Consider the following 24,047-nt stretch of genomic DNA (forward strand, 5'->3'; position numbering starts at 1 on the left):
CCAGTTCTGGGCTCCCCAGTTCAAGAAAGATGAGGAGCTACTGGAGAGAGTCCAGCACAGGGCTACAAGGATGGTGAGGGGACTGGAGCATCTCTGCTACGAGGAGAGGCTGAGGGAGCTGGGCTTGTTCAACCTGGAGAAGAGAAGGCTGAGAGGGGACCTTAGAAATGCCTCTAAATATCTGCAGGGTGGGGGTCAGGAGGACGGGGCCAAACTCTTTCCAGTGGTGCCCAGCGACAGGACAAGGGGCAACGGGCACAAACTGAAGCACAGGAAGTTCCAGCTGAACTCGAGGAAGAACTTCTTCCCTCTGAGGGTGACGGAGCCGTGGCCCAGGCTGCCCAGGGAGGCTGTGGAGTCTCCTTCTCTGGAGATATTCAAGACCCGCCTGGACAAGGTCCTCTACAGCCTGCTGTAGGTGACCCTGCTTCGGCAGGGGGTTGGACTGGGTGACCCACAGAGGTCCCTTCCAACCCCTGCCATTCTGTGATTCTGAGATTCCTCACCTAGGTGGGGGTCTCTGCCAGCTCCGGTTGAGCCCTGCAGATGGCAAAGGGAGCCGCAGACGGGAGCGGTGGTGGTTGTTGCCCTGACAGAGGGAGAGAGCCCGTCTCCAGCGCCTGGGTGGGTGCGTTGACCTGAAGGAAGGAGGACAGGCTTATCGTGGAGCTTTTGTTACTTATTTCTCCTTTAAAGTCGTGTTTAATGCTTGTGTCTTGTAAAGAAGCTGAAACACTGTGTGAGGCGTGTAACATGGAGGCAGCAGAAATGGTTTTCCAAAGCGCCGTACCTTTATCCCATCTTAACTGAGGGTACGGGGATGGGACTGCATCTCCTCGCCGTGATGCTCCGGTGATGTGGAGTCATACTCGACTGGAGGCTCCTTGGTGGTCTCCAGACTGACTTGAATCACTGCTGCAAAGGCAACCACGAGCGTTACGTGGAGACGCAGAGCCAGACTTCACGTATCACGTCGCCCTGATGCCTTGAATTGTTTTCCTCTGGTGCAGTGAAGCAGGCTGGGATGCATCTCAATGTTTCAGAGCTTCAGAAAAACGGCTTTCCCGGTTAGCCAGACCTGGTAGCTCGCCACGAAGGGGGTGATGAGAAGAATCCTTGCCTGTTTGTGCTGGGGTCCCCGCATTGCCCGCGGAGTGCTCTGGCCGTCGCTCCCTGCCTGAGGTGCCGTCCAGCCCGGCAGCGTCCCTCCAGCGAAGGGGACAAAAATCAAGGCTGGGTTTTTGGAAAGAAGGCGACCGGAGCACTCCCAGCGCGGTGCCTCCCTCTTCGGAGTAAGGCTGTGGGTGTTTATTTGAGGGAACGGCAGCTCGGCCAAACACCCTGCTTTTAAACTCGACGTTGGGGCAGTTGGGAAGATGCCTGCGGCTCTATTTGTGTGCAGCTGCCGACTGCTGCTGCCACGGGTGCTCGTAGTGGGGCACGGGTGGGATCTGCAGCGAGGGTTTGGGAGCGGGGCCCCCGGCCTTTTGGGGGTTCTCCTGCGGTACGAGCTGTGATCGCCTCGTCTTTGCACTGGGAAAGCGCTGGCCGGCCCGTCGAGACGTCCAGCGTCAGCAGGGCGGCTGGGGGTCTCGCAGGGCTCCGAAAATCCCCCCCCTTCCCAGAGGAGGGTATTGGAGCCCCGAGTTTTGAGACAAAAGATAAGTGGGAACTGCCAGATTTGTGGTGGGGGGAGATCTTGGTTTTGGGTCAAAACCGCTGTGGTTTTTTTCCCCCCGCGTTCCAATCCCAAACGCAGCCCTGCCAGAAACCTGGCTCGGCTTCACCAGCAGAATTCGGAACGTATTCGTGTTTCGGGGTTTGTAAGGAAACCTGGACACAGATGAGTTGGGCTGAGGCTGGGCTCTGGCTGGGGAAGGCGCGTGCTGCTCTGCCTCCCTCGCCCCATCCTCTGCCCCGTCCCCGTGCCATGGAGCGGAGCGAGGGAGCACCCAAGGGAGGGTGCGAGCAGGACGCCGTTTTCTAGGTGTCTTTCTTCGCAACAGGGCTCAGAAAGGATCGATGCTCTGCCTTCTGCATTGCACACGAGAGGAGACCCTCTTTCTGCTGATGCAGAGGCCCGTTGGTGGCTGGGGGGGGGATCTCTGTTGGGCAGCAGCCTGGGTTTGGCCATCGCAGGGTCCTCCACGCTGCAAGAGCCGTTGGTGGCAGCTCATATTTTTCAAAATGGATGCTGAGATAGGGGATGCATGGATGCGACTCGTAGCTTAACCATCTCCTGCGCCCCACAGCATCGTGCTTGTTCAGCCCCTGGTCCTTCCAAATAGTCCGTTTCATCTGACATCAGCCTCTTGGCTTCGTGCGAAGCTGCGGCGTGCAGGGTGGAGCTGTCAAAGACCGTCGGGAGATCTCGTTCACCTTCTTCAAGGCGTGAGAGTGTGCTTTTTTCTTCGTAACACTGAAAAATACTGACGACATCCTTCGGTTACACCGGTGTAGCTAAACCCTTCCAATCACACATCAGTTTTGAGTCTGCGGGTGCAAGGCTCCACTAATGTGTTTATATTCACAGTGCATTTTCAGCTCGTTTCATATCCAGAGTAACCTAGGAGGATGACACAGTACCCACAAGATTGAAATTCTCTTAGTGAGATGTGGCTTAATTTTTGGGGCCTTTTTGGTGCTGTCTGGGTAGCAGTCCTTACACTTCATCTTAGATTAATACAAGTGTCCCTGTTGGAGCTGTTGTAGATACTTAACTGCAGTCAACAGGGAGAAGAAGCCACTTATAGGGCACAATTCGTCTTCTCCTTGAGGGACAAGTCCAAAAGTCAGAGGAGTTGTGCCCAGAAGTGCGTATTTCTCATCACTTGCTGCTGGGGAGTGCTGCTGGGCTTGCTCGCGTGGACCCGGGATGCCGTGATTTGTCCTCGCGCCAGCCAAGCCAGCGGAGAGGAGTTGGGTGGTTGCGAGGCGTGTGAAAGAAAAAAAAATAAAATCTATTTTTAAAAGAGGGAAATGTACCATGCCAGCCACTGAAACAGCCAGCAAAGCTCTCCGCGACTCCAACCGGCGCTGGACCATCTCCATTGTTTCACGGCGGTCGGGAGCGTGACGTCAGGGGCAGAAAATAGCGCCTGTTGTTATCAGAGTAAAAGTTTAATTTCTTGTAATCTTTTCCTGGGCTGCCGCCCCTTCCAGCCTTCCCCGCGGGAACCCGCGAGCAGATCTCCAGCCCCTTCCTGATTGTTTTTCCAGCTCCATTACACAACGCGCGTTTGTTTGGTTTTGCAAATTGGTCATGAGCGGTGTCAATAGCTGGAGATACACAGAGAGGGGAACGGGCTTTATTTGGGTTTTAGGGCCTTCTAAATGAATAGTGCCAAAATAAATACGGAGTTTTATACCGGGACGCGCTAACTAAACAGCCCTGCGAGCTCGTGGGGAGAGGTTCAGTGGAGTACAGCGGGGATGAAACCATCAGGGTACCCAGAGCGTTGAGCGGGGCTCGGGGCTCATGAAGACTGATGTCTCCTTGGGTCGGGGTTGTTCTTTTTTTTCTTTCATGATGGAATTACAAGGAAGTAAGAACATAAGGGCGGGTAACGGCACAGTGGGTGTCTTAACCCACTTGCCTTCTGTCTTTGGAAACCGCATGATGCTTATCAAGCAGTATCTTAAAAAAAAATTGTATTTCCATTCCTCTGCGACCGCTGCATTGTCCGGTGATAAAAACCTTTCCAGTGTTTCTACTCTGAATTGACTGGGGCTGCTCAGGCTGGAGAAGAGGAGACTGAGGGGAGACCTTCTCGCTCTCTGCAGCTCTCTGACAGGAGGGTGCAGTGAGGGGGGGTTTGGTCTGTTCTCCCAAATAACTAGCGATAGGACAAGAGGCGATGGCCTCAAGTTGCATCAGGGAAGGTTCAGATTGGATATTAGGAAAAAATTCTTTCCTGCAAGAGTGGTCAGACGTTGGCCCAGGCTGCACAGGGCAGTGGGGGAGTCCCCATCCCTGGAGGGGTTCAAACACCGTGTGGATGTGGCACTTGGGGACATGGTTTAGCAGGCGTGGGGGTGTTGGGGTGACGGTTGGACTTGATGGTCTTAGAGGTCTTTTCCAACCTGTATGAGTCTATGACTCATGGCAAGTTTATCCCCATTATTTATTCTGGGTCTCTCTATAGTTACTCATTCCTTTGAGCTTTGTAGCATAGGCTGGGGGAGCGCAGGTGAGAGCTTCGTTGCATCGCAGGGCTTGGGTGTTGTGCTTCACAGTTGCATGAGTTGTACCTCCTCAACAAACTTAGGGACTTTCAGTGGGCACCTCAGTGAAGGAGACATCCCAAGGCTGGATGATCTGAGCATGGCTCCATAGTCACTGCGAAGCTTTCCCAGCATCTCGTGTCACAGCAGCAGCTGGGCACCGGTTTCTCTGCCATCGCTGTTGTCACGAGCATTAAAATGACCCTGGTGAGATGCTGTCACTAGGAAGCCGAAGAAGGCCAAAGTACCCATGGCTGGACCCTTCCACTGGATGCAGCTGCATCGTTAGGAGAACGAATGGCACTCAGATTTTAAGCCTACTGGAGCTGTTTTGTGGCGCTGATGGCAGAGCCGTACTTTGTGTTTGGATGAGTAAAGCTGATTTCATCACTGGTGGCAGACTGGAACGGCCTGAGTGTTGCTAAAAAAGACAATTTGGACGCCCGGGCCAATTTCTGCTCTGACTTACAGCTGTCTAAATACAACCATGGTGAAGTCAGTTGAGTTACTGTGAATTTCTGGTCAATATTTGGAACAGAACCTGACTGTCCCCATCTGCAGCGTGGAAGAATTTATTTGTAAGAAAAAGAGGAAAATACGATGGTGGTTGGAGAAGAAGTGTGGGTTGGAGAAGAAGAGTTGGGCTGCCTTGCTCATCATGAGTTTGGACTGTCCTGCAAGAACTTCAGCAGGTTGCCTCAAATAGCCGTGGTTGCTTGCACTGGGTTATGACAATAAATAAAAGCGAACAGCGCTTCTAGAAATGCGAAGAATGTGAAAATGTTTAAATGATTTAGTACGAGAAAACCTTATTTAAACATTTAATAGAAGAGCGCGTTTTCATCTTTAAAGCATCGGTGCTTGAACTCCCATCCAAGTTTTTTCTGGACTTTCTTTGCACTCCATCATACACAACAGAAAGCTGTGCACTGCAAAGTGAATAAACTTCAGTTCCCCGTTTCCATTCCTTGCTGTCATTGCCTAAATTACACCAAAATTACAGCAAAGAAACCGTTCCGGGGAAAAAGTGCTAAACATGCTATTTGCTGCGTTGGATGGGCAGATCTGCATTGATTTTGAAGAATTTGAGCTGGGAAACACCGTGTCCAAGCAGATCTCAGAAAGCTGCATGGCTTTCCGTATGGAAACCACCCCGAATGCAGATGTGTCAGTCAGCACAACGTCTCGTTTTTCCCAGTGAGGGAATATTCGGCTCTGGAGGAGAAGTGCAGCTCTCCGGACGGCACCCACGAGAGCGGCTGCGGTGGGTGGTTGGCGCGGGCTGGGTCGCAGGCATCTGTGCCGGTGAGGGATGCAGAAGTCAACAAGTTAGGCTTGGTTTCAAACCTGCCACATGGCATTAAAAAAAAAAAAAATCATTTAATTCTCGTAACGATGCATGTTAGTGGATGATTTTGGACTTAGATATCTGGTGCTGCATTTCAAAGGGAAAAATCTCAGCACTTCTATCCAAAGTGCCATCCACGGCGCAGTAACTGTAAATAGATTCTTCTAAAGACCGTGACACAAGACTCGTTGCACAGAACCGCGCTCCGTTTTGGGGTGAGGGAAGGGGATCAGCTTAGCAATTATTCCCGGAAGATTGTGACCTTGGGGCCCCTTGGGTCCGGTGTTAGCATTGGTAATGTCCCTGTTTGTGTGTTCTGAAAACCCGCGAAGCGTGCGCCGCTGCGGTGGCCTGCCGTGCTCTGACGGGGAGATTTATGCTTCCTAAGTACACTGTAAAAGTTTTATAAAGTCGCTTAAGTATTTACACAATAAGCATTGAAGGAAACAGTTAGGTCTCAAAAGGAGCTGCTGAGCCTTTGGGTCCATCAGACCATGGACGCGGGGGTTTTTTTAACTGTCTGACCTCCAGGAATTTCTTGTTTTCACCTAACGGTTTTTAAGCAGACAAACAAATGGAAACTCATACACAGGAACCTATAAATAACGTTAATGACCTGGCTTGTATCCTCAAAAGCCAGGAAATTCAGGAACATGGCGGTGAGCTGGCCCTCGGCTCACCAAAGGGGGGAAAGCGTGGCTGGGAGGAGATGGTGGCAGGGGTGGCACAAGTCCTGGGGGTGACACAGGGGTGTCCCCGGACAGGGAGGCACAGCAGCCACAGCAATTGCATGTGCAAGCTCTCATCTCCGTGCGGGGTTTGGTGTCTGAGCCTTGGGGGCTCCTGTCGCAAGGTTTGGGGGTCCGGGTGGTGCTGACCTTGTGGTCTGGTTTGCCACGGGTGCTCTCGCTGGCGTGCGGGGCATAGAATCATAGAACGGTAAGGGTTGGAAGGGACCTTAAAGCTCATCTGGTTCCAACCCCCCTGCCATGAGCAGGGACCCCTTCCCCCAGCCCAGGGTGCTCAGAGCTCCATCCAACCTGGCCTTGAGCCCTGCCAGGGAGGGGGCAGCCACAGCTTCTCTGGGCAACCTGGGCCAGGGCCTCACCACCCTCATGGGGAAGAATTTCTTCCTAATATCTAATCTAAATCTGCCCTCTGTTAGTTTAGAGCCGTTCCCCCTTGTCCTATCACTGCACCCCCTTGGGAAAAGCCCCTCTCCATCCTTCCTGTCGGCCCCTTCAGGCCCTGGCAGCTGCTCCAAGGTCACCCCGGAGCCTTCCCCAGGCTGAACAGCCCCAGCTCCCTCAGCCTGTCCTTGTAGGAGAGGTGCTCCAGCCCTCGGATCATCTTTGTGGCCTCCTCTGGCCCAGCTCCAACACATCCATGTCCTTCTTATGCTGGGGGCTCCAGAGCTGGACGCAGGACTCCAGGTGGGATCTCAGAAGAGCGGAGTAGAGGGGCATCCCGCGGCACAGGGAGTTGTTGCACGGTGGTTTTTCGGGGAGGCGTGAGCATCTCCTGCCCTCGCAATTACTCTTGATTACCCAGTCCCGCATCCCTGCAGCATCCCGGTCGCTGCTGGGTGCTGCGACGACACGCATCACGCAGCTGGACGGGACTTGGGGTGAGCTTTGGTGGCGGGCAGGGGTTTGCCTGCTTTGCCCTGCGCTTGCCCCGGGGCAGCCACCTTTTTTGCTCCCAAGTTCCATTTCACGAGGCCCCAGCGATGCCGCATCTCCAGCGAAGCCCCCCCCCGTGTAGCTTTTATTTCGTGCCTCATCCGGCGCGAGGCGGTGAGGCTGCCTGGTTTTCAGCCTCGGGAGCTGCTCGAGAGCGTGCAGCCGCTGGTGGTGACGAGCCGGGTGGCCTTGACCTGCGTGGACATGTTAAGGAAGATGCGAGGGTCCGGCCGGGGGTCTGGCGCTTGGTCTGCTTCGAGGAGAGCTGCCCAGACCCCCCCAGGCAGCCGTTCCCTTGCATCTGGATCCAGCACGGGATGGATGGCCCCTTGGATGGCCGAGCCGGCTCCCGTGGGGTGGGTGCCTGCCCACTTCCCCCGCCCCGGCACCCACCAGCACCCACCGCCCCTCTCTGCGAGCCCAAGATGCGTGGGGTTGGAGTGTTTTTTTTTCCCTGCTCGCACGGCAAACGGATGTTTAGATCAGAAAGGAAACGGGATCGCTGTTTTCTCCGCTCGGCGGGCAGCAAACAGCCCTTCAAAATAACTCGGGCGACGCAAGTGCCAGGAAAAACAGCGAAGCCAAAGCGCTGTGAGCAAATAATCAGCCTTTCTGTTCAAGGGCTCCTCTGCAGCTCGGAGCTGGCATGCCGGACCGGGTGTTCTTAGGTTTTGTGTTGAGGTTTTGCAGTTATTTTCAAAGCAAACAGATCCAGTACGTGCCGGGCGAGAGGTTTTACTGATCCCGGAGCGCTGCTTGCGGGTGATTTCCCTGGGACAGCTGAGCTTTTGGGTGGGAAATTGTGATTGCTGCCATTGGGGAGCTAATGTTTGGCCCTCGAGTGCCCGGTGCTGGGTGTTGCCCCAGAGGACGGTGCTCCCTGGGGTGTCCCCACCGTGGGAGCCCAGCCAGCCGGGCAGCGGCTGTCCCTGGCCCCATCCCCTGCAGTGATGGCTCCTGCAGAGGCTTTTGGCCGGCTCGGTGGCAGGACACGTGTCCTGTTCCTTCAGGGGCTGCTTGGAGATGCCCAAGCGAGGAGCCCTGGTGCTGCCGCCCAGCACCCAGACCCGACGGGCACCCATGCAGGACCACGTGGGGTAGGTGCCACCAGCCCTTGGCCGGGCACCGGCCGCTGCCTGGCTCCTGGTCTGCTGCAGGGGAGCAGGAGGTGTTTAAGATGTAGAAAACGATGCAGCGTGGCCTGGAATGAGCTCCATCCCAGACCTGCAGCCGTCTGATCCCAGCTTTCCGGGCTCACTGGGTGCTCGGACCCACGGGCTGCAGACCCACAGGGGTGCACCCGAGCCCGCTTCGCTCCGAGGGCTCCGCAGACACCGGCACCCATCGGCACCCACCGCCGCGCCGGCGGCCGGGCGCTCCCGTGGTGGAAAACCCTGGATTTTGCAGGTTCAGTGGGTTCGATACAGAGGATGCAGGGCCGGGAGCGGGTCCCGCTCCCTCTTCATCTCCCTAAGGAAGAGCTCGGTGGCGTCAGGACTGCAGGCGCTGAGGTGGGGAACAGGGGGGACAGGTACTTTTTTTTAGACTTTATTTTTTCGTTTGGAAATGCAGCCTCTCGCCGTCATGCTGTCACAGTTAAAATAAGGTTTAAATTACAGGGCTGGCTGTGGCTTTTTCCCTTTCTTTCAGAATTTTTGCCAACTTGCAATTTACTTAATGAAATCCTGCTATTTCGTTTAACGGGGATATTTTTTGCAGATGTTGATTTAACCCAGCTTTGTAAAATATGTGAACTGTGCAGTTTCTTCCCTATTTTTAACAATTTAAGGATTCTAGTGCAGGAGCTTGATCGAGTTTACAACGTTGATAGCACTGGTTGGTTTGTGCCGTGCAAACACCGGGACGGAACGGTGAGGCTTCCCCATCATCCGCAGCCCCGGCAGGAATAGTCAGAAGCGTTGCGATAACGAGCCGAAGTTGTCCGAAGTGGGAACTGCGTTGCCCGTTGGAGCTTTGTGAATGTATTTCTGGAAAATGTCTGACCCTGATTCTACGCTCCGTTGTGCTGCGGGTTTCTTGCAGGGGGGTTCTTTGCATCCGTGTGGATATTTTATATATATATATATATATATATGACCTATAGGAGAATGGAAGAGAGAAAGGAGTCTCAGGCGGCTGACAGGCTGCCTTTTTAATGTATAATACCAGGCGAATTTCCCCCCAGTATGCCTTGCTTTATTTTTTAAAATCAGTTTCCCTCGAGGGGAGGGGAAGAATTTGACGTTTCCCTTTAAATGCTGGGCTGCGTTCTGGGTGTGCAGTCTTGGACTCGTTAGCCATAACGAAGCGTTCACATGCTCCGTTAATCTCACTGTCCTTGATTTACAGAGAGCCCGACCTGCTCTCCTTCCCGTTTTCCTGCCGATAGGAAAGCTGTTTACTTTGGTACTTCATTTGCAGAGTTTATAACTACAGCGTGGCAGCCCCCCCCCGAATATCTCATGAAGGAGTCGCAGCCTCGCACCCTGCACAAGCCGGTCCTGCAAAGGTTCTTTTTAGCTTGAAATGTCAGCTGGCCTCCAAGAAAGGTGCGAGCTTGTCCGAGGAAGGTTTTTAATCTGAACGAAGACCCTTCTTGAGCTCCACTCATACACCCGTGAGTGATTTTAGCCGGGTTCCGTTGAATGAGCGTTCCTGGAAACCAGGAGACCCGGAGGTGATGCTGGCAGCGTCTCTGCCGCGCGTCTCTGGCTGTGTCCATGCCATGGCTCATGAATCCTTTGCTGTTTGGACATCCCTGGTGAAGCTGGAGTACTGAGGTGTCTGGGATTCGGATTAGCGCAGGAGGACAGGATGTATCCCACGGAGTTGTGTGTGTATTTTGGTATTTTCCTTTTTTTCCCCCCTCCCCCTTTTTTATAAGAAACTGTGGTTTTTAGAAATGAAAACAAGTCCTTCTTGGCCAGGGAGGGTAATTAGCATGAGTCACCTCCACTCTCCATGTGCAAATACAGGGTTAGGAATTTAGTCATCTGGGAGATGATTGTGAAGATGCTTTCGGGGACTTTGGGAGGCTGCACGTTGCTGCCTCGCCGGGCCGCGGCGATGCTGGCGGATGTTGTGGCTTTCATGTGAATACTTGGGTCTGCATCCCCCATCCCCTGCTTATCCCTTGCACAAATTTTCTTGCTGTTTATCTGAGCTCTAATAGATTTACAGCACCATTCCAGCGAGTAGAAAAAGAAGACGAGGTGTGTTTGGTCTTTGGGGGTGAGCTTATCCCAGGCGAGCAGAACTGCATGCCCAGCACCGCATCTGCTCCGCTGGCTTTCTGATTCACGGATTTTACGGAAACCGCCAGCGCGGCATCCTCACTGCTTCAGCCGTGAATTGTGAGGGACCAGCTACAGGGCTTCAGTCCCGAGATGCTGAAGTCATTGTTTAGTCTTTGCTTGAAGTGGGAGTAAGAGCCCGTGGATGCTGGCCATGAGCGGTTGTCGGCGGAGCGAGCTGCTTGCCTGGAGCGAGGGCTGGAACAGACCCAGAAAATGTTTACACGTAAATACATGAACCAGCTATCGGAAAATCTGGCGTGTGTGGGCGCACACGCATGCACGTAGCCCTCTGCACGTTCCCCCGAGCCCGGCTGCGGCCGCGCAGACGTGCGTGCGTGTGCGAGCGGGAGGGCAGGAGCCGTCCCCACGCTCCCTGCCAGCGCCGCGGGACCCGAGATGTGCCCCTGCCTCGCCACCCGCCTGCCGCTGGGCGCTTCCCACGGCCGCCCACGCCGCGTACGGGCTCCGTCCGCGCTGCTTTTAATTCCTCTCCAGCAGATGCGAGCCCCAAGACCTCCCCATACACCTTCATCCTTTCAGCGTGACCAAAGTGGCTTGCAACTGGAGGGATTGTTTCCTTTGCAAAGGCCACGCTGGCGCCCAAAATCCTTTAATTCCCTGTAAAACCCTGGCAGATCCACCACGAGCAAGGACTTGAAGCAACTGCGGGCAGCGTGTGGCGGTGGTCGCGGAGCCGTGGGTCCCCGTGGCAGGGGGCTTGCTCCAACAGCGGGTCTCGGGGAGGGCTTTACTGGGAGAAGGGTCCTGGGCTTTGGCCAGCGAGAAGAAAGCCTAAATTTCCATTTCACTCTCAGCCCCTGTGTGCTTCCCATAGATGTCAGGGCACTGAGACCACGCTGGGGAAAAAGTGACTTTGTAAGGATTCTGGGAAGGGAAGCATCAGCCAGACCCCTTTTGGGGAGCGGAGGATGGGTTGGGATGGGGGACCCCCAGCCGGTCTGGGTGCCGGTGGTGGTTTGGGGTGAAAGCCCAAGGTTTTTGTTCTGGAGATCTCAGGCTGGGGTCTCGTGGCTGCCCAGGGCTGGACTCTGCACCCACCCAGCCAGCCAGAGAGGCTCAAAGCGGCTCATTCCCAGCTCGTACGGAGAAAAACATTTGATGGGCTCCTGCTCGCGGCCCCCGGGGAGCCTCCGCAGCCCGGCACTCCTCCGTCACAGCTTGTTTCCCAGGTCGGCGATAGTTTCCTAAAGCTTTCGCAGTCCTTGATATTGGCGGTGGTGTTGGCATCGAGCCGGCAGACCCCTGCCTCCAGCGCCTCGGTCTTCTCCCGAGGATGCTGCCTGGGGCCGCGCGGCCTCGTCGCTCCGGAGAAATCAGGGTGGCCTTGGGTTTTTTCAGCCCGCCCGCTGCTTCTCACGTCGCCTTCTTCAGCTCCGAAACCCCGCGGCCGGTTCTCAGGTGTGAACCCGACAGAGGTGCGATAGCGCGGCGGGGCTGGCTTCGTTCTCGCTCCGGAGGGAACGGCTCGGGCTGGAGCACAACTGCAGGCTGTCACCGTGTATCCAGTGGTGATGTTTAATTTGGTTTTGCCCTGATTTTTCTCCCAGGGAAGCATCTCTGCGCTCATTTTCTGGTTAGTGAAAATAGAAAAGTGTGGCAGAGCTGCCGCAGACACAGCCTGCTTCGTTTCCCAGGTCCTGTGCGAGCTCGTGAGCCCCAGGTTTCTGGCTTTGCTGGCGTTTTGGGGGGCGAGTTTTGCAGGACGAGCCTGGGACGTCTGAAGGAGGCCTCGTGTAGGGGAAGCGCTGAGCTTTCACCTGCTGGAAACAGCAAATTTTGGTTGTTGTGGGAGGGAGCTGAGCTGTGACCTGGGGTTGGGGCTGTGCCAAGAGCGGCGTGAGTCGGTGACGGTGGCTGTGTGGCCTTCGGAGGAGCTCTGTGCCCTCATATTATCCACCAAGCAGAGGAGAAGAAGGCTTTTTTATTATTATTTTTTTATTTTTATTCTGCTGCTTTTCTCTGGAGAAGGTGTTACAGAATCACAGAATGATCGGGGTTGGAAGGGACCTCTGTGGGTCACCCAGTCCAACCCCCTGCCCAAGCAGGGTCACCTACAGCAGGCTGTAGAGGACCTTGTCCAGGCGGGTCTTGAATATCTCCAGAGAAAGAGACTCCACAGCCTCCCTGGGCAGCCTGGGCCAGGGCTCCGTCACCCTCAGAGGGAAGAAGTTCTTCCTCGGGTTCAGCTGGAACTTCCTCTGCTTCAGTTTGTTCTGCTTTCAGGTGTTCTGGAGTGGCGGGAGGGACGTGTGTCCTGTGCTGGGTTGGTGGTCCTGCTGCCGCCGGGGATGCTCCGATGCTCTTGGCACACGGGGAGGCTCGAGCATCTTCGGAGGCATCTCTGCAGCCACCTCAAAGACGTCCTCACCACCTCAGCGTCTGCCTGCCCAAAGCAGCTCCGTCCCCTCCGCCCCGGCAGACCCCCCTCCGTTTATGCTGGGGTGAACCAGGCAGGGCTCTGGACCATCACCCTCCGGTGAGGCGATTCCCAGGCTCCGCCGGGAGCCGAGTCCGGCACCCAGCGTGCTCTGCCCGAGAGGCGCGACGGAGGCAGCAAGCGGTGTTATTCCTGTTTCTCTTCAGAGGCACCTACTAATTAGTTTCTGGCTTTGAAGCGCTCAGCCGAAACTCCTCTACGAGCAAAAACTATTATTATTTATTTATACCATTTTCCAGCGTCTCTCCTCCACCGCGGGGTGCTCCCGTTTGCCACAGCTCTCATCATCGGGTCCCCCAGGGCATCGGTCGGGGTTTTCGAAGAGCGCCTAAAATTCCTCTGCCAAGCCAAAACGGCTTCAAAAGGCAGAAGGAGAGCTCAGGAGGTCCCGCGGGATCTGGCCGGTCCAACTTCTGCCCACCAGCCCAGCCCAAGTCGGATGCGGTTGGCGTAGCCGGGATTGCAGCAGCCGGCCCCCCCCCACCCCGGATTAATTAATAGCGAGGGCTGGCGCGGCGCCAGGCGGGAGCGGCGCGGGGAAGGGAGCGCTGGACGTCGCCGCGGCGGCTAGAAGGGAAATCTGCCGTCGGGTGATTTATGGGGTGATTTCTGCCGGATCCTCAGCGTTTTTTTCAGGCTCCGGGGAAAAAAAAAATAAATAAATAAAGGGACTGCATGCATGGTTGTTTGGAGGAGCTGAAAACATGCCAGTTCTCAACCTAAAAATGAGGAAAAAAAAGAGATTTAGGGACTTTTTGCCCCACTTTTTTGTCCCAGCCCCTCCAGAGATAAAAACCAACCCCACCTAGACGATGCTCGGAGGATTTTCAGCAAACCTCCCGCTTTCACGGATAATCCGTTAGCGGAGACCTTCCCCTCCTCCCACCCCCGCGTCCTCCGCCGGGTCGTTTCCCTCCCCGTTTCTCCGGCCGGTTGGGATGCGGGGTGGGGGCACCCATGGCTGGGCAGCGGGGACGCTGCGGATGCTTGGGGAGATGCCGAGCACGACCCTGGGAGGTTCCTGGGCTTGGGCTCACCCGGGGCTGGTTTCCAGCAGCAGAGAAGGCTCGGCCAAACTCCGGTTGATGACAGGTCTGGTGCTTTCGTAATTGGCAGCCGCCATGGGTGATGACGTTTTGGGCTCCTTTTGAAGATGTATTTACATTGTTGTGTTGGCTTTTACGTGCCAGGTGTAAAGCAGTTACACGCAGAGCCCGGGAGCTTGAAAGCGGTGAATGCGCCCGCGAAAGCTGTGAGCAAGGGAAGCTGAGATTATACAGAGACTTTTCGACCCCCCAAAAAAAAAAAAAAAAAAAAATCACCTAAATCTTTGAAAACACTGGCCTTCAGAAGTCGTGCGTAAAAATGTCAGTGAAAAATACCTGAGTTGGGCTTTTCCAGTTTTTTTACTTTCTAGGACTTTTCACCCTTGGCTGAAAAGACCTTTGTAAACCATGCAGGGGAGCTGGAAAAAAAAAAAACCCTGCTAAAATAACCTTCAAATCATGTTCTGGGCTGTGTATCTAATGGCCAGAGAAGGAACATTCGAAACAAACTCTTTGAATTTAGCTTGAGAATAAGCTGGCTGGTGATGGCTTACAAATTTCCGGGCAGAACTAAACATGGCATGTGTTCTCCTTTGAAGGATATGAAAAAATTAGCATGAGCTGATGATTTTGCAGAATGGTTTCTTTTATGCGGAGAAAATTGTTTTCATCCTAATTCTTGGCGTTGGCTCCTGTCCTGTGTTGCTTTTGTTTCCTGGGCTGCCATGGAAATGTCCCCCTTCCCCCCCAGGCCTCTCCACGCGCCTCTTCCACTGGCTCTGTTGCCCGTCAGACCCTTTTTTGAACAAATTTAATTAATTAATCCAGCACAAGTGTTCTTCTGAGTTAATCATCTGCTGGGTTAACAAATTAAATCGGCTCATGAAGGAGGCTGGGGAGCACCAGAGCTCTGCTCCAAGGTAAAGGCTGGAGGTGAAGGAGGAGGAGGAAGGTACCTCCTCCGTGGTGGGTACGGTGGCAGCGAGGGCTCTTTCTCCACCATGTCCACGGTGCTCTCTTTGGTGTTGGTTTTTACCACATGAATGAGATGAACTGGTCTCCATGGCTGTACGACAGCCCCATCCAACGTGAGGAACGTGTCAGAAGCCGTGCTGGGGTTGGAGGAGTTGGCACCCCACCACGACAGCGGTGACACCAGATTAATCGTCATACGCAATCACACTCTTATTTTATAGTTGAGGTATGAGCTGGGCTGAATCATTACGTCTCTCTCAGCAGAACAAAACGCAAGCCTGGAAGAGCGCTTGATGCTCTGCAGCACGGGGACGGTCTGGACTGCTGTCCCTGTGGCTGACCTTGGTCCTCGTCTGGGGAGCCGGTGATGGCTTCGCAGGGCCTCTGTGAATCACCAAGTTTGGCTTGGTGAAAGCTGGGACATGAAAGGATCTGCAGTTCATTCTGGGCCTTAAGGAGAAGGTCCAGGAAGAAGCCTAGGGCTGTCCAGCCTCCTGCTTGCACCCAGCTGCCATCTCCTTGGACAAGCCTGTTGTCCTGCCGTAACACGCAGCTGCTTGCTTCATCAGAGAAACCAAGAAAGAAATAGAAAAAGGGACTAAACTGTCCTTTTCCTATCAAGACTTGCCCTGACTTCCGCTGGGGGACAGCATGGAGAACCTCCCGCTGTCTGCGCTCCTCCAGTGTCCCCAGGGCCACCTCAGGATGGTAACCCCGGACCTGCCCAGCCAACCGCCATCGTTTGCTGGTGGGCTTGGGATGTTGCCTTCAACATGGATGGTGGAGCCAATGCTGGCGCGCTCCCCTGGGCCGACAAAGTGGTTGCTGGCCAAGACATGGCTCACCAATGGCTCCAGCTCCTCCACGGGTGGGAAGGTGACTCCAGAGTCCCACCCCACCGCTCCCAGTGAGGACAGACGGGCAGATGGTGGCCGGTCTGGAGCCCGGTGTCCCCAGGGCATCGGCATGGGGGAGCCCCCTGCTCAGCTTCTCCCCAGCTCCTCGTGCTGGGGGCGGTGGGAGCGTGGGGTCTCTCGGGGGGCCGCAGTGATGCATTCCAGCTGAAACTTGTAAGGCAGAGGTATTTTAAGTGTATTGGCTTAACAGAACTGGTTGGGAGCTTTGCTGGGGCAGATTGACAATTAATTTCTTTTTTTTTTTTTTTTTGCAGGGCCATAAAAATTCCATTTCTACTGTGGAAAGTTTTAACCCCTTCCTTACCCCGGGGCGTGTTTCTAAGGGTATTCATGGGGGGTTGTTTTAACCGGTGGCTCCCTGGTGAGCTGTGGGAAGGTTCTGGGGAGATGCGCGTGGTCTTTGTGCCGGGCTTTTTACCTGGACCTCGTTCACGGTGAGCTGTGCGTGGCCGTAACCGTCCTGCTGCCACGCTCCTGCGCGTCGGGCGGTCGAAGTATGCGTCTGTGCTAGGGCAGAGGGGAGGGAGAAGGCTGAGCACGTGTCCAATAGTCTAAAGAATAAAACTAAAAAATACCTTGGCCGTTGGGCAAGGACGTGACCGATCTCCGTGGCCAGAGGAGCTGCTCCGGGACACAGGGGTACGGGAGGGGGGGATGTGAAAACGGGGTGCGGGCTGAGTCACGGGGACGCTTTGAATAGCCCGCTTCGTCTCCTCGTGTGCGCGTCGGAGTCTCGGTCACGTTTGGAGCACGCAGGGATTTTTGGTTGGTTGCTTTTTACCTGCGTGGTCTTCCCTGCGGGCGCCTCTTAAATGCGTTTTGAGAACGCCAGGAGCGTGGTTTGGGGTTAGGTGGGGAAGGGGGAGCTGGCATCGCTCCCCCCGTGCCCTTCATGGGGGGCTCTGCTTGGAACGACAGCAGGGCACGGCTCGAGCCTGTTTCCTCCTGATATGTTATAAGGGGACCTTAGAAATGCTTACAAATATCTGCAGGGTGGGGGTCAGGAGGACGGGGCCAGACTCTTTGCAGTGGTGCCCAGCGACAGGACAAGGGGCAACGGGCACAAACTGAAGCCGAGGAAGCTCCAGCTGAACCCGAGGAAGAACTTCTTCCCTCTGAGGGTGACGGAGCCCTGGCCCAGGCTGCCCAGGGAGGCTGTGGAGTCTCCTTCTCTGGAGATATTCCAGCCCCGCCTGGACGCGGTGCTGTGCAGCCTGCTCTGGGTGACCCTGCTTGGGCAGGGCGTTGGGCTGGGTGACCCACAGAGGGCCCTGCCAACCCCGGCCATGCTGTGGGTCTGTGATTCTGTGATCCTCAGGAGTCCGGGCAAAAACGGGAATATTCCTCAAAGCATGGCAGCAGCCTTCCCTTCCCGGCCCCGTTTCCGTACGCAGCAAGACCTCACTTGCAGCCGTGTGTTGTGGGGCCGTCGGACCTGCCGAGAAGAGCTTTGGTGGCTTCAGAAGAGCTGAGGCATGAAACGGAGATATTTTGATCGTGTGTTTTGTGATCTGCCCATGTTTTCCATCCTGCTTTTAAGTGCAACATCAAGCGGTGGGACCGTGCAGCGTTTTGTTTTGGAAAAAAAGCGTTTTTCTTTGCTCTTTTAATGCACTGCTTTGAACTTTACTGGCAGAAAAAGCTGTCAAATGACAAATAATCTAAAACCTCAAGTTATTTTCTTTACCTCCACACTCTGCAGGCGGCGAAAGCAGCCTAACGCCGTGAGGATTTACGGTATTTACTCTTTGCATTTATTCCCATACCCGGATTCCTTTTGCCTGAGCCGTGCAAGTCTCTTTTCCCATTAAGTTCTGGTTTGGATTCTCCCGTCTTCCTTCCTATCTTGTTTTTTTTATCTGAAATTGTTGGAGTTTCCTTTTGGATGTGTGCGCTGCGAGGCATCGCTGCGGCGGAGGAAGCGGCGACTCGGAGGAGCGAGTAAACAAGAGCCCGAGTCCCAGCCCATCTGTCTGATCCACGAAGGTGGCTTTGATGGAGGAGACAGCCCCAACGCCAGCCCAAGTGTGGCTGCTAGAAGTTGTAGCTGCCGACAGTGATAGTTGTTAAAAATGCTATCGAGGGAGGCACTGCGGGACTAAAACATTTTTCTTTCTTCCAAAAGAAAGCCAGCAAGCCTGCCTCTGTTCCAGCAGAAAGGAGGGGGGAAAAACAAAAGGAAAAAAAAAAAAAGTGGATTTTCTTGTGTATGCGTAAAGGGCGGCGTGGAAAAAGAGGAGGGAAAAAGGGAATATTTATTGGAAAGGCAGAGGAGGTGGCTTTCTGCCGGCCGCCCCTGCCGTCTGCCGAGCGGTGGTGGCTGATGGCTGGAGGCAAAACTGGTGCTTGGCAGGGGATGAGACACGGCGCAGGCCCCCTCGTCGCGGGGCCTCGCTGCGGCGCTCGCTTGCTGTCCGGGCTGCCAGGCGCGTTCGTCTCTGCGGGATTTGGCTGGGAGAGAGAAGGAGGCAGAGGAGCCCCCCGCGGCACGGGGCAGCCGGCAAGGGCGGCGCTGGATGGGGCTGGGGGAGAAGGGGGACCCTGCCGAAAGCGTCCCGGAGGCAGAGGCTTCTCGGATGAGCCTGTTAACCGGCTCCTTTCGGGGTGTTTATTTGCCCGCGGGCCACGGGCAGGTTGCTTTCGCGGCTGGTTGCGTGGATTTTAAAGCCTTTTTTCACCCCTGGCCAGGAAAAGTAGAGCGGAAAGGAAACTGCTTGATGTGCAGTTACCTAAAGCTCACGTCCTCGCCCGTTTGAAGGAGCTCAGGGCATCTCCAGGAGTGCTCTGAGCTGGCAGAGCTGTCACTGCCGGGCAGGAGCTGTGATGGGGTGACAGCGATGGGACGAATGTTGAGGGTGGGGGGGTTCACCCCCCGAGATGCGTGTGTGGATGGAAGGACTCTGTCCAGTTCTGGGCTCCCCAGTTCCAGAAAGATGAGGAGCTACTGGAGAGAGTCCAGCGGAGGGCTACATGGATGAGGAGGGGACTGGAGCATCTCTGCTACGAGGAGAGGCTGAGGGAGCTGGGCTTGTTCAGCCTGGAGAAGAGAAGGCTGAGAGGGGACCTTAGAAATGCCTACAAATATCTGCAGGGTGGGGGGCAGGAGGACAGGGCCAGACTCTTTCCAGTGGTGCCCAGCGACAGGACAAGGGGCAACGGGCACAAACTGAAGCAGAGGAAGCTCCAGCTGAACCCGAGGAAGAACTTCTTCCCTCTGAGGGTGACGGAGCCCTGGCCCAGGCTGCCCAGGGAGGCTGTGGAGTCTCCTTCTCTGGAGATATTCCAGCCCCGCCTGGCCGCGGTGCTGTGCAGCCTGCTCTGGGTGACCCTGCTTGGGCAGGGGGTTGGGCTGGGTGACCCACAGAGGTCCCTGCCAACCCCGACCATGCTAGGATTCTGGGATTCTGTGACTGGAGCTCCAGCCAGAAATTGCGTGGAAGTGGTTTTAATGAGGGAAGTGATTTTAGTCAGGGGATTTCAGATGCATCAAAGGAGGAGGTGTGAAAAAACCTTCCCCTGTTTTCCGCGTGCATGTAGATGGGTGACTGTACCAAAACACGTGCTGGTCCCTGGACAGGAGAGGTGGCAGCAGGGCTGGTGGCACCCACAGCGAGATGTTCTCGTAGAACAGGCACGGGTTTCCTCCTGCTTTCCTTCCCCCTCTAGGTATGTTAATTTGCAATAAACCATGGGAAACGGCTATTTAAATGTTTATTGCTGACTGTTCCCCTGATTAATTCAGCTGATGGGGAAACTGGAGTTTTGAAGATATCCCGTTCTTAGTCTGTAAGGGAAATTCGGGGGCTGAGTGGTAGCTTCTAAAAAACGTAATGACAAAACCAACTTAGCTAATGGGCGTGCAGGGCTTTGTGGAGGTTGGGCGGTTAAACAGATGCAGAGCTCCGTAATTGCTACCAGCCTCCGGGCCCAGGAGATGAAAGGCTCTGAGCTTATCTGTAGCCCCCCCAGCATCGCTCGAGTGGGACAACAGCAAAATTTAGCGTTTGAGAAGAGTTTTAGGAAGGCACTGGGGGCATCTCAACTGTGTGATGTCCCAGGGGAAAGACGACTGTGGAAACTGGATGCTGTGGAAGATGGAGCTGCAGATGAAGCTTGGTTGCTCAGCACCTCTTCTTTCTGCTGTTGTGCCGTTCGTGAACTACATCTTATTTCACCTCTTAGAAGTAAATCTGGAACTGTTTGCCATAGAGCATTTTAAAGAGCAAAATGCGCTGACCCGCTGAATGGTGGTAGACCAAAGGAGGTTATCAGAGGAAAGATCTTCATCCATGCCAAGCTGTTGATATCAGGTGTTTGTACAGATGTGGCTAAGGATGGTCTTACTTCAGTAATGTTCAGTTAGGTAGGACTGGCTGGGTCAGATTCGTGTGAATGCCGTGAACTTGGTTAATGTCATTTTTGCAACTGCTGCAGAAATACCGCAAAGAGGTTCTGAAACTTCTCATCACCAGTTTCATCAAAGTTTCTATTCTTGGTGGAGATCTTGGTGCATCGTGTTGGCACTAGGCAGCTGGGGGTTTCTAACCCGCAATTACATTTGAATTGAGCTGGGCTTTTCCCATGCCTTTAGGAGGCCCAGGACGTCACCTCCAGTATTTGGGGGCAGGAAGCTGTTGGCTCGCTCCTCCGTGGAAGATTGCTGTAAATGGAGGGAAATGGTGTTTCTTTTCCTAGTGGGACTGCAGTGTCTGATGACCACAGGGCTTCCTTCCCAGTCCTGGATAAAATATGCCATCAAACTGAACAGGAGCTGTTGGTGGCCATGCTGGGTCCTAAAAATTATTTAAACAGATGATGGGGGAGAAAGGGGCCAGTCTGGCATTTTGAGGGTGGTTTAGACCGGTGGTGGGTGAAGGGGTCGGTGTGAGATGATAAGCGTTGCCCATAGCAAAGGGCATCTCGCCGGCATCCCATTCACCCAGTTAGCCCCATCTCTCCTTCTTGTCTCCCTCCCCCTAAATCTGTATAGTTACAACTCAAGTTAAACTCTAACAAAGACGCTTAATTCAAAGGTCGTTAATGGGGAGGAGAGCCCCTTCCCCTCCGGGGTAATTTGAGCCTGAAAAGAAACGGGGCTGCAGGGCTGCGCTTGAAATCCGGTGCGTCAATAGGGTCTCTGAAGCAAAATAATGGCATCACCCCGCGTGCGAGCTAATGGGACCTGATGGCACGAAGGCAGAGGGGTCAGCAGGCCGCGGGCGCGTGATGTATTGTCAGGGAGCTTAATGCCGGGCACGGAGCAGGGCTGGCTCGAAGCAGGGCTCCTTGCTTGAAATCCCAGGGTGGGTTTCTGTTAACCGGTGTGGTAGGAGCTGGAATGATGTTCAGCAAGAGGTTGGTTCACCCTCTTCGGGGCTCTTTTAGGGCTGAAAGTTCCCATCTTCCTTCTGGGAGCATCGTAAATGCTGGAGGCATCATAAATTAAGCAGATTTGTGGCAGTCTGCGTCCCTCCTGTCCTCCTTGAATGTAATACCTAGAAAGAAAAGATGTTTCTCGCTGTTCTGGAGAGAGTTGCAATGGCTTTATAGGAGAACGTGTATAGATGATGGCAACTACTGCAGCTACTCCCCCTTGGGATGAAATGCCTCCTCAGATGTCATGTTCCCCATGGGAACGTCAGCGTAGCTGTGGAACAGTATTATATGGCGGAGATAACTGTTGGGTTGGTCATCTGAGCAGTTCATCAGCATCCTCTCTGTTTCAGCTCCACACAAATTGTCCTTCGAAAATGGGGATATGCCACCACAGCAGTGCCGGAGGAGCTTGGGGACCTGCCAAGCTCAGGAGTGCCCAAGCTGCAGTGGCACCATGTCCATGCCAGCTCTTGGCGGTAGAAATGCAGGTGTCTCACATACACAGGCTCCCGGCTGCTGGACGCAGGGTTGAACATGAAGCTAGAAAGAGGCGTTGAGCTCCATGGGAGCTGGTGGGTGGCCTGTTGGGTCACCAGCCTTTCCTTGAGCCTGTTTTCTTGGTGGCATGCGTCGTGATAGTCAAATAGGACATGATGAATGGATGGGGTTTGAGGTCAGGATGGGCTCTGGATTGAGCAGAAGTTCAGTTTCCACGTGAGCAAAGCCAGTGGGTGGGAAGAGCCGTTTCCTTGCCCTCCATACCTGTCTTTTCCCAGGTGGCCACAGCAAACCCTGACTCTCCTCTGCTTTCCCCCGCAGATGCCAGTACGTCGCCCGATGCCGTGAAGAGGAGCCATTGGTGCAACGTGGCCTACTGGGAGCACCGGACGCGCGTCGGCCGCCTCTACACAGTGTACGAACAGTCTGTCAGTATATTTTATGACCTACCTCAAGGAAACGGCTTCTGCCTCGGACAGCTAAACCTGGAAAACAGGAGCGAGACTGTGAGAAGGACTCGAAGTAAAATCGGCTACGGGATTTTACTTAGCAAGGAACCGGATGGTGTGTGGGCTTACAACCGCAGCGAGCATCCCATTTTCGTCAACTCCCCGACACTGGACATCCCCAACTGTAGGACTTTGATAGTGCGCAAGGTGATGCCGGGCTATTCCATCAAGGTGTTCGACTACGAGAAGTCCTGCCTCCTGCAGCACACGGCCGATCTGGATTACGCGGACGGGCCCTACGACCCGAACAGCGTGCGGATTAGCTTCGCCAAAGGCTGGGGGCCGTGTTACTCGAGACAGTTCATCACGTCGTGTCCTTGTTGGCTGGAGATTTTACTCAGTAACAATCGATAACGGTCAGCCTCTGACGAAAGGAAAAAGAAAAAAAAAAAAGACCCAGACTATCCCAAATATCATCTACCTAGATTTAATATAAAGTTTTATATATTATATGAAAATATATATTATACTTGTAATTATGGAGTCATTTTTACAATGTAATTATTTATGTATGGTGCAATGTGTATATGGACAAAAACCAGAAAATGCACTTTGGCTTATATAATTCTTTCAATACAGATTTTTTTAAAAAAGAAAAATTATACAGCAAAAATAGGAGAAACCCCTAATTTTGATGTATGGTTTTTTGAAATATTATTAATACCCAGACAAAAAGCTAATACCAGTCACTCATTGATAATAAAAGTATTCGCATTATAGGGGGGGGTTTAATTGTCTTTTTTTTTTTTTTTGCCCCCCCCCCCCCCCCCCCCCCCCCAGCTGAAGTCCGCAGCAGCGTCTGCTCGGGCGCTCGGCATTCGGAGGGTTTCCAGAGGGGCGACCGCTGTCTCCTGTCTCAGCCAGGACCCTTCGAGACACCCGAACTGGGTTGCTGGCAGGCTGCGGCTGTCGCCCAGAGGAGGGTAAGGGAGGCCAGTTTGAGAGCCGGGGAGCAAACTGGGCAGGTGGGAGGAAAATCACAGAATCACAGCATCACAGAATGGTGGGGGTTGGAAGGGACCTCTGTGGGTCACCCAGCCCAACCCCCTGCCCAAGCAGGGTCACCCACAGCAGGCTGCACAGCACCGCGGCCAGGCGGGGCTGGAATATCTCCAGAGAAGGAGACTCCACAGCCTCCCTGGGCAGCCTGGGCCAGGGCTCCGTCACCCTCAGAGTGTAGAAGTTCTTCCTCCTGTTCTGCTGGAGCTTCCTCTGCTCCAGTTTGTGCCCGTTGCCCCTTGTCCTGTTGCTGGGCACCACTGGAAAGAGTCTGGCCCCGTCCTCCTAACACCCACCCTGCAGATATTTAGAGGCATTTCTAAGGTCCCCTCTCACCCTTCTCCAGGCTGAACAAGCCCAGCTCCCTCAGCCTCTCCTCGTAGGAGAGATGCTCCAGTCCCCTCCTCATCCTTGTAGCCCTCCGCTGGACTCTCTCCAGCAGCTCCTCATCTTTCTGGAACTGGGGAGCCCAGCACTGGACACAGCACTGCAGATGGGGCCTCACCAGGGCAGTGTAGAGGGGCAGGAGAACCTCCCTTGCCCTGCTGCCCACACTCCTCATGATGCACCCCAGGATCCCATTGGCCTTTGTGGCAGCCAGGGCACACTGCTGGCTCATGGTCACCCTGTCATCCACCAGGACACCCAGGTCCCTCTCCGCAGAGCTGCTCTCCAGCAGGTGAAAAAATCTCCCATCACTGTTGTTGCCCAGGTTGCCG

General features: G+C 54.5%; 1 protein-coding gene across 1 annotated transcript in view; it reads left to right on the top strand.

The window, feature by feature from the left end:
- SMAD6 (SMAD family member 6) overlaps positions 1-23,048 on the top strand; it is a 47,323-nt gene extending 24,275 nt beyond the window's left edge. The window contains exon 4 of the mRNA XM_075432135.1: positions 22,142-23,048. Coding sequence (XP_075288250.1) covers positions 22,142-22,683 — 542 coding nt within the window. The 3' untranslated portion in view covers positions 22,684-23,048. The remainder of the gene's footprint in view (positions 1-22,141) is intronic.
- The last annotated feature ends 999 nt before the right edge of the window (positions 23,049-24,047 follow it).

The sequence above is a fragment of the Opisthocomus hoazin genome, chromosome 10, assembly GCF_030867145.1.
Source record: "Opisthocomus hoazin isolate bOpiHoa1 chromosome 10, bOpiHoa1.hap1, whole genome shotgun sequence".
NCBI lineage: Eukaryota > Metazoa > Chordata > Aves > Opisthocomiformes > Opisthocomidae > Opisthocomus > Opisthocomus hoazin.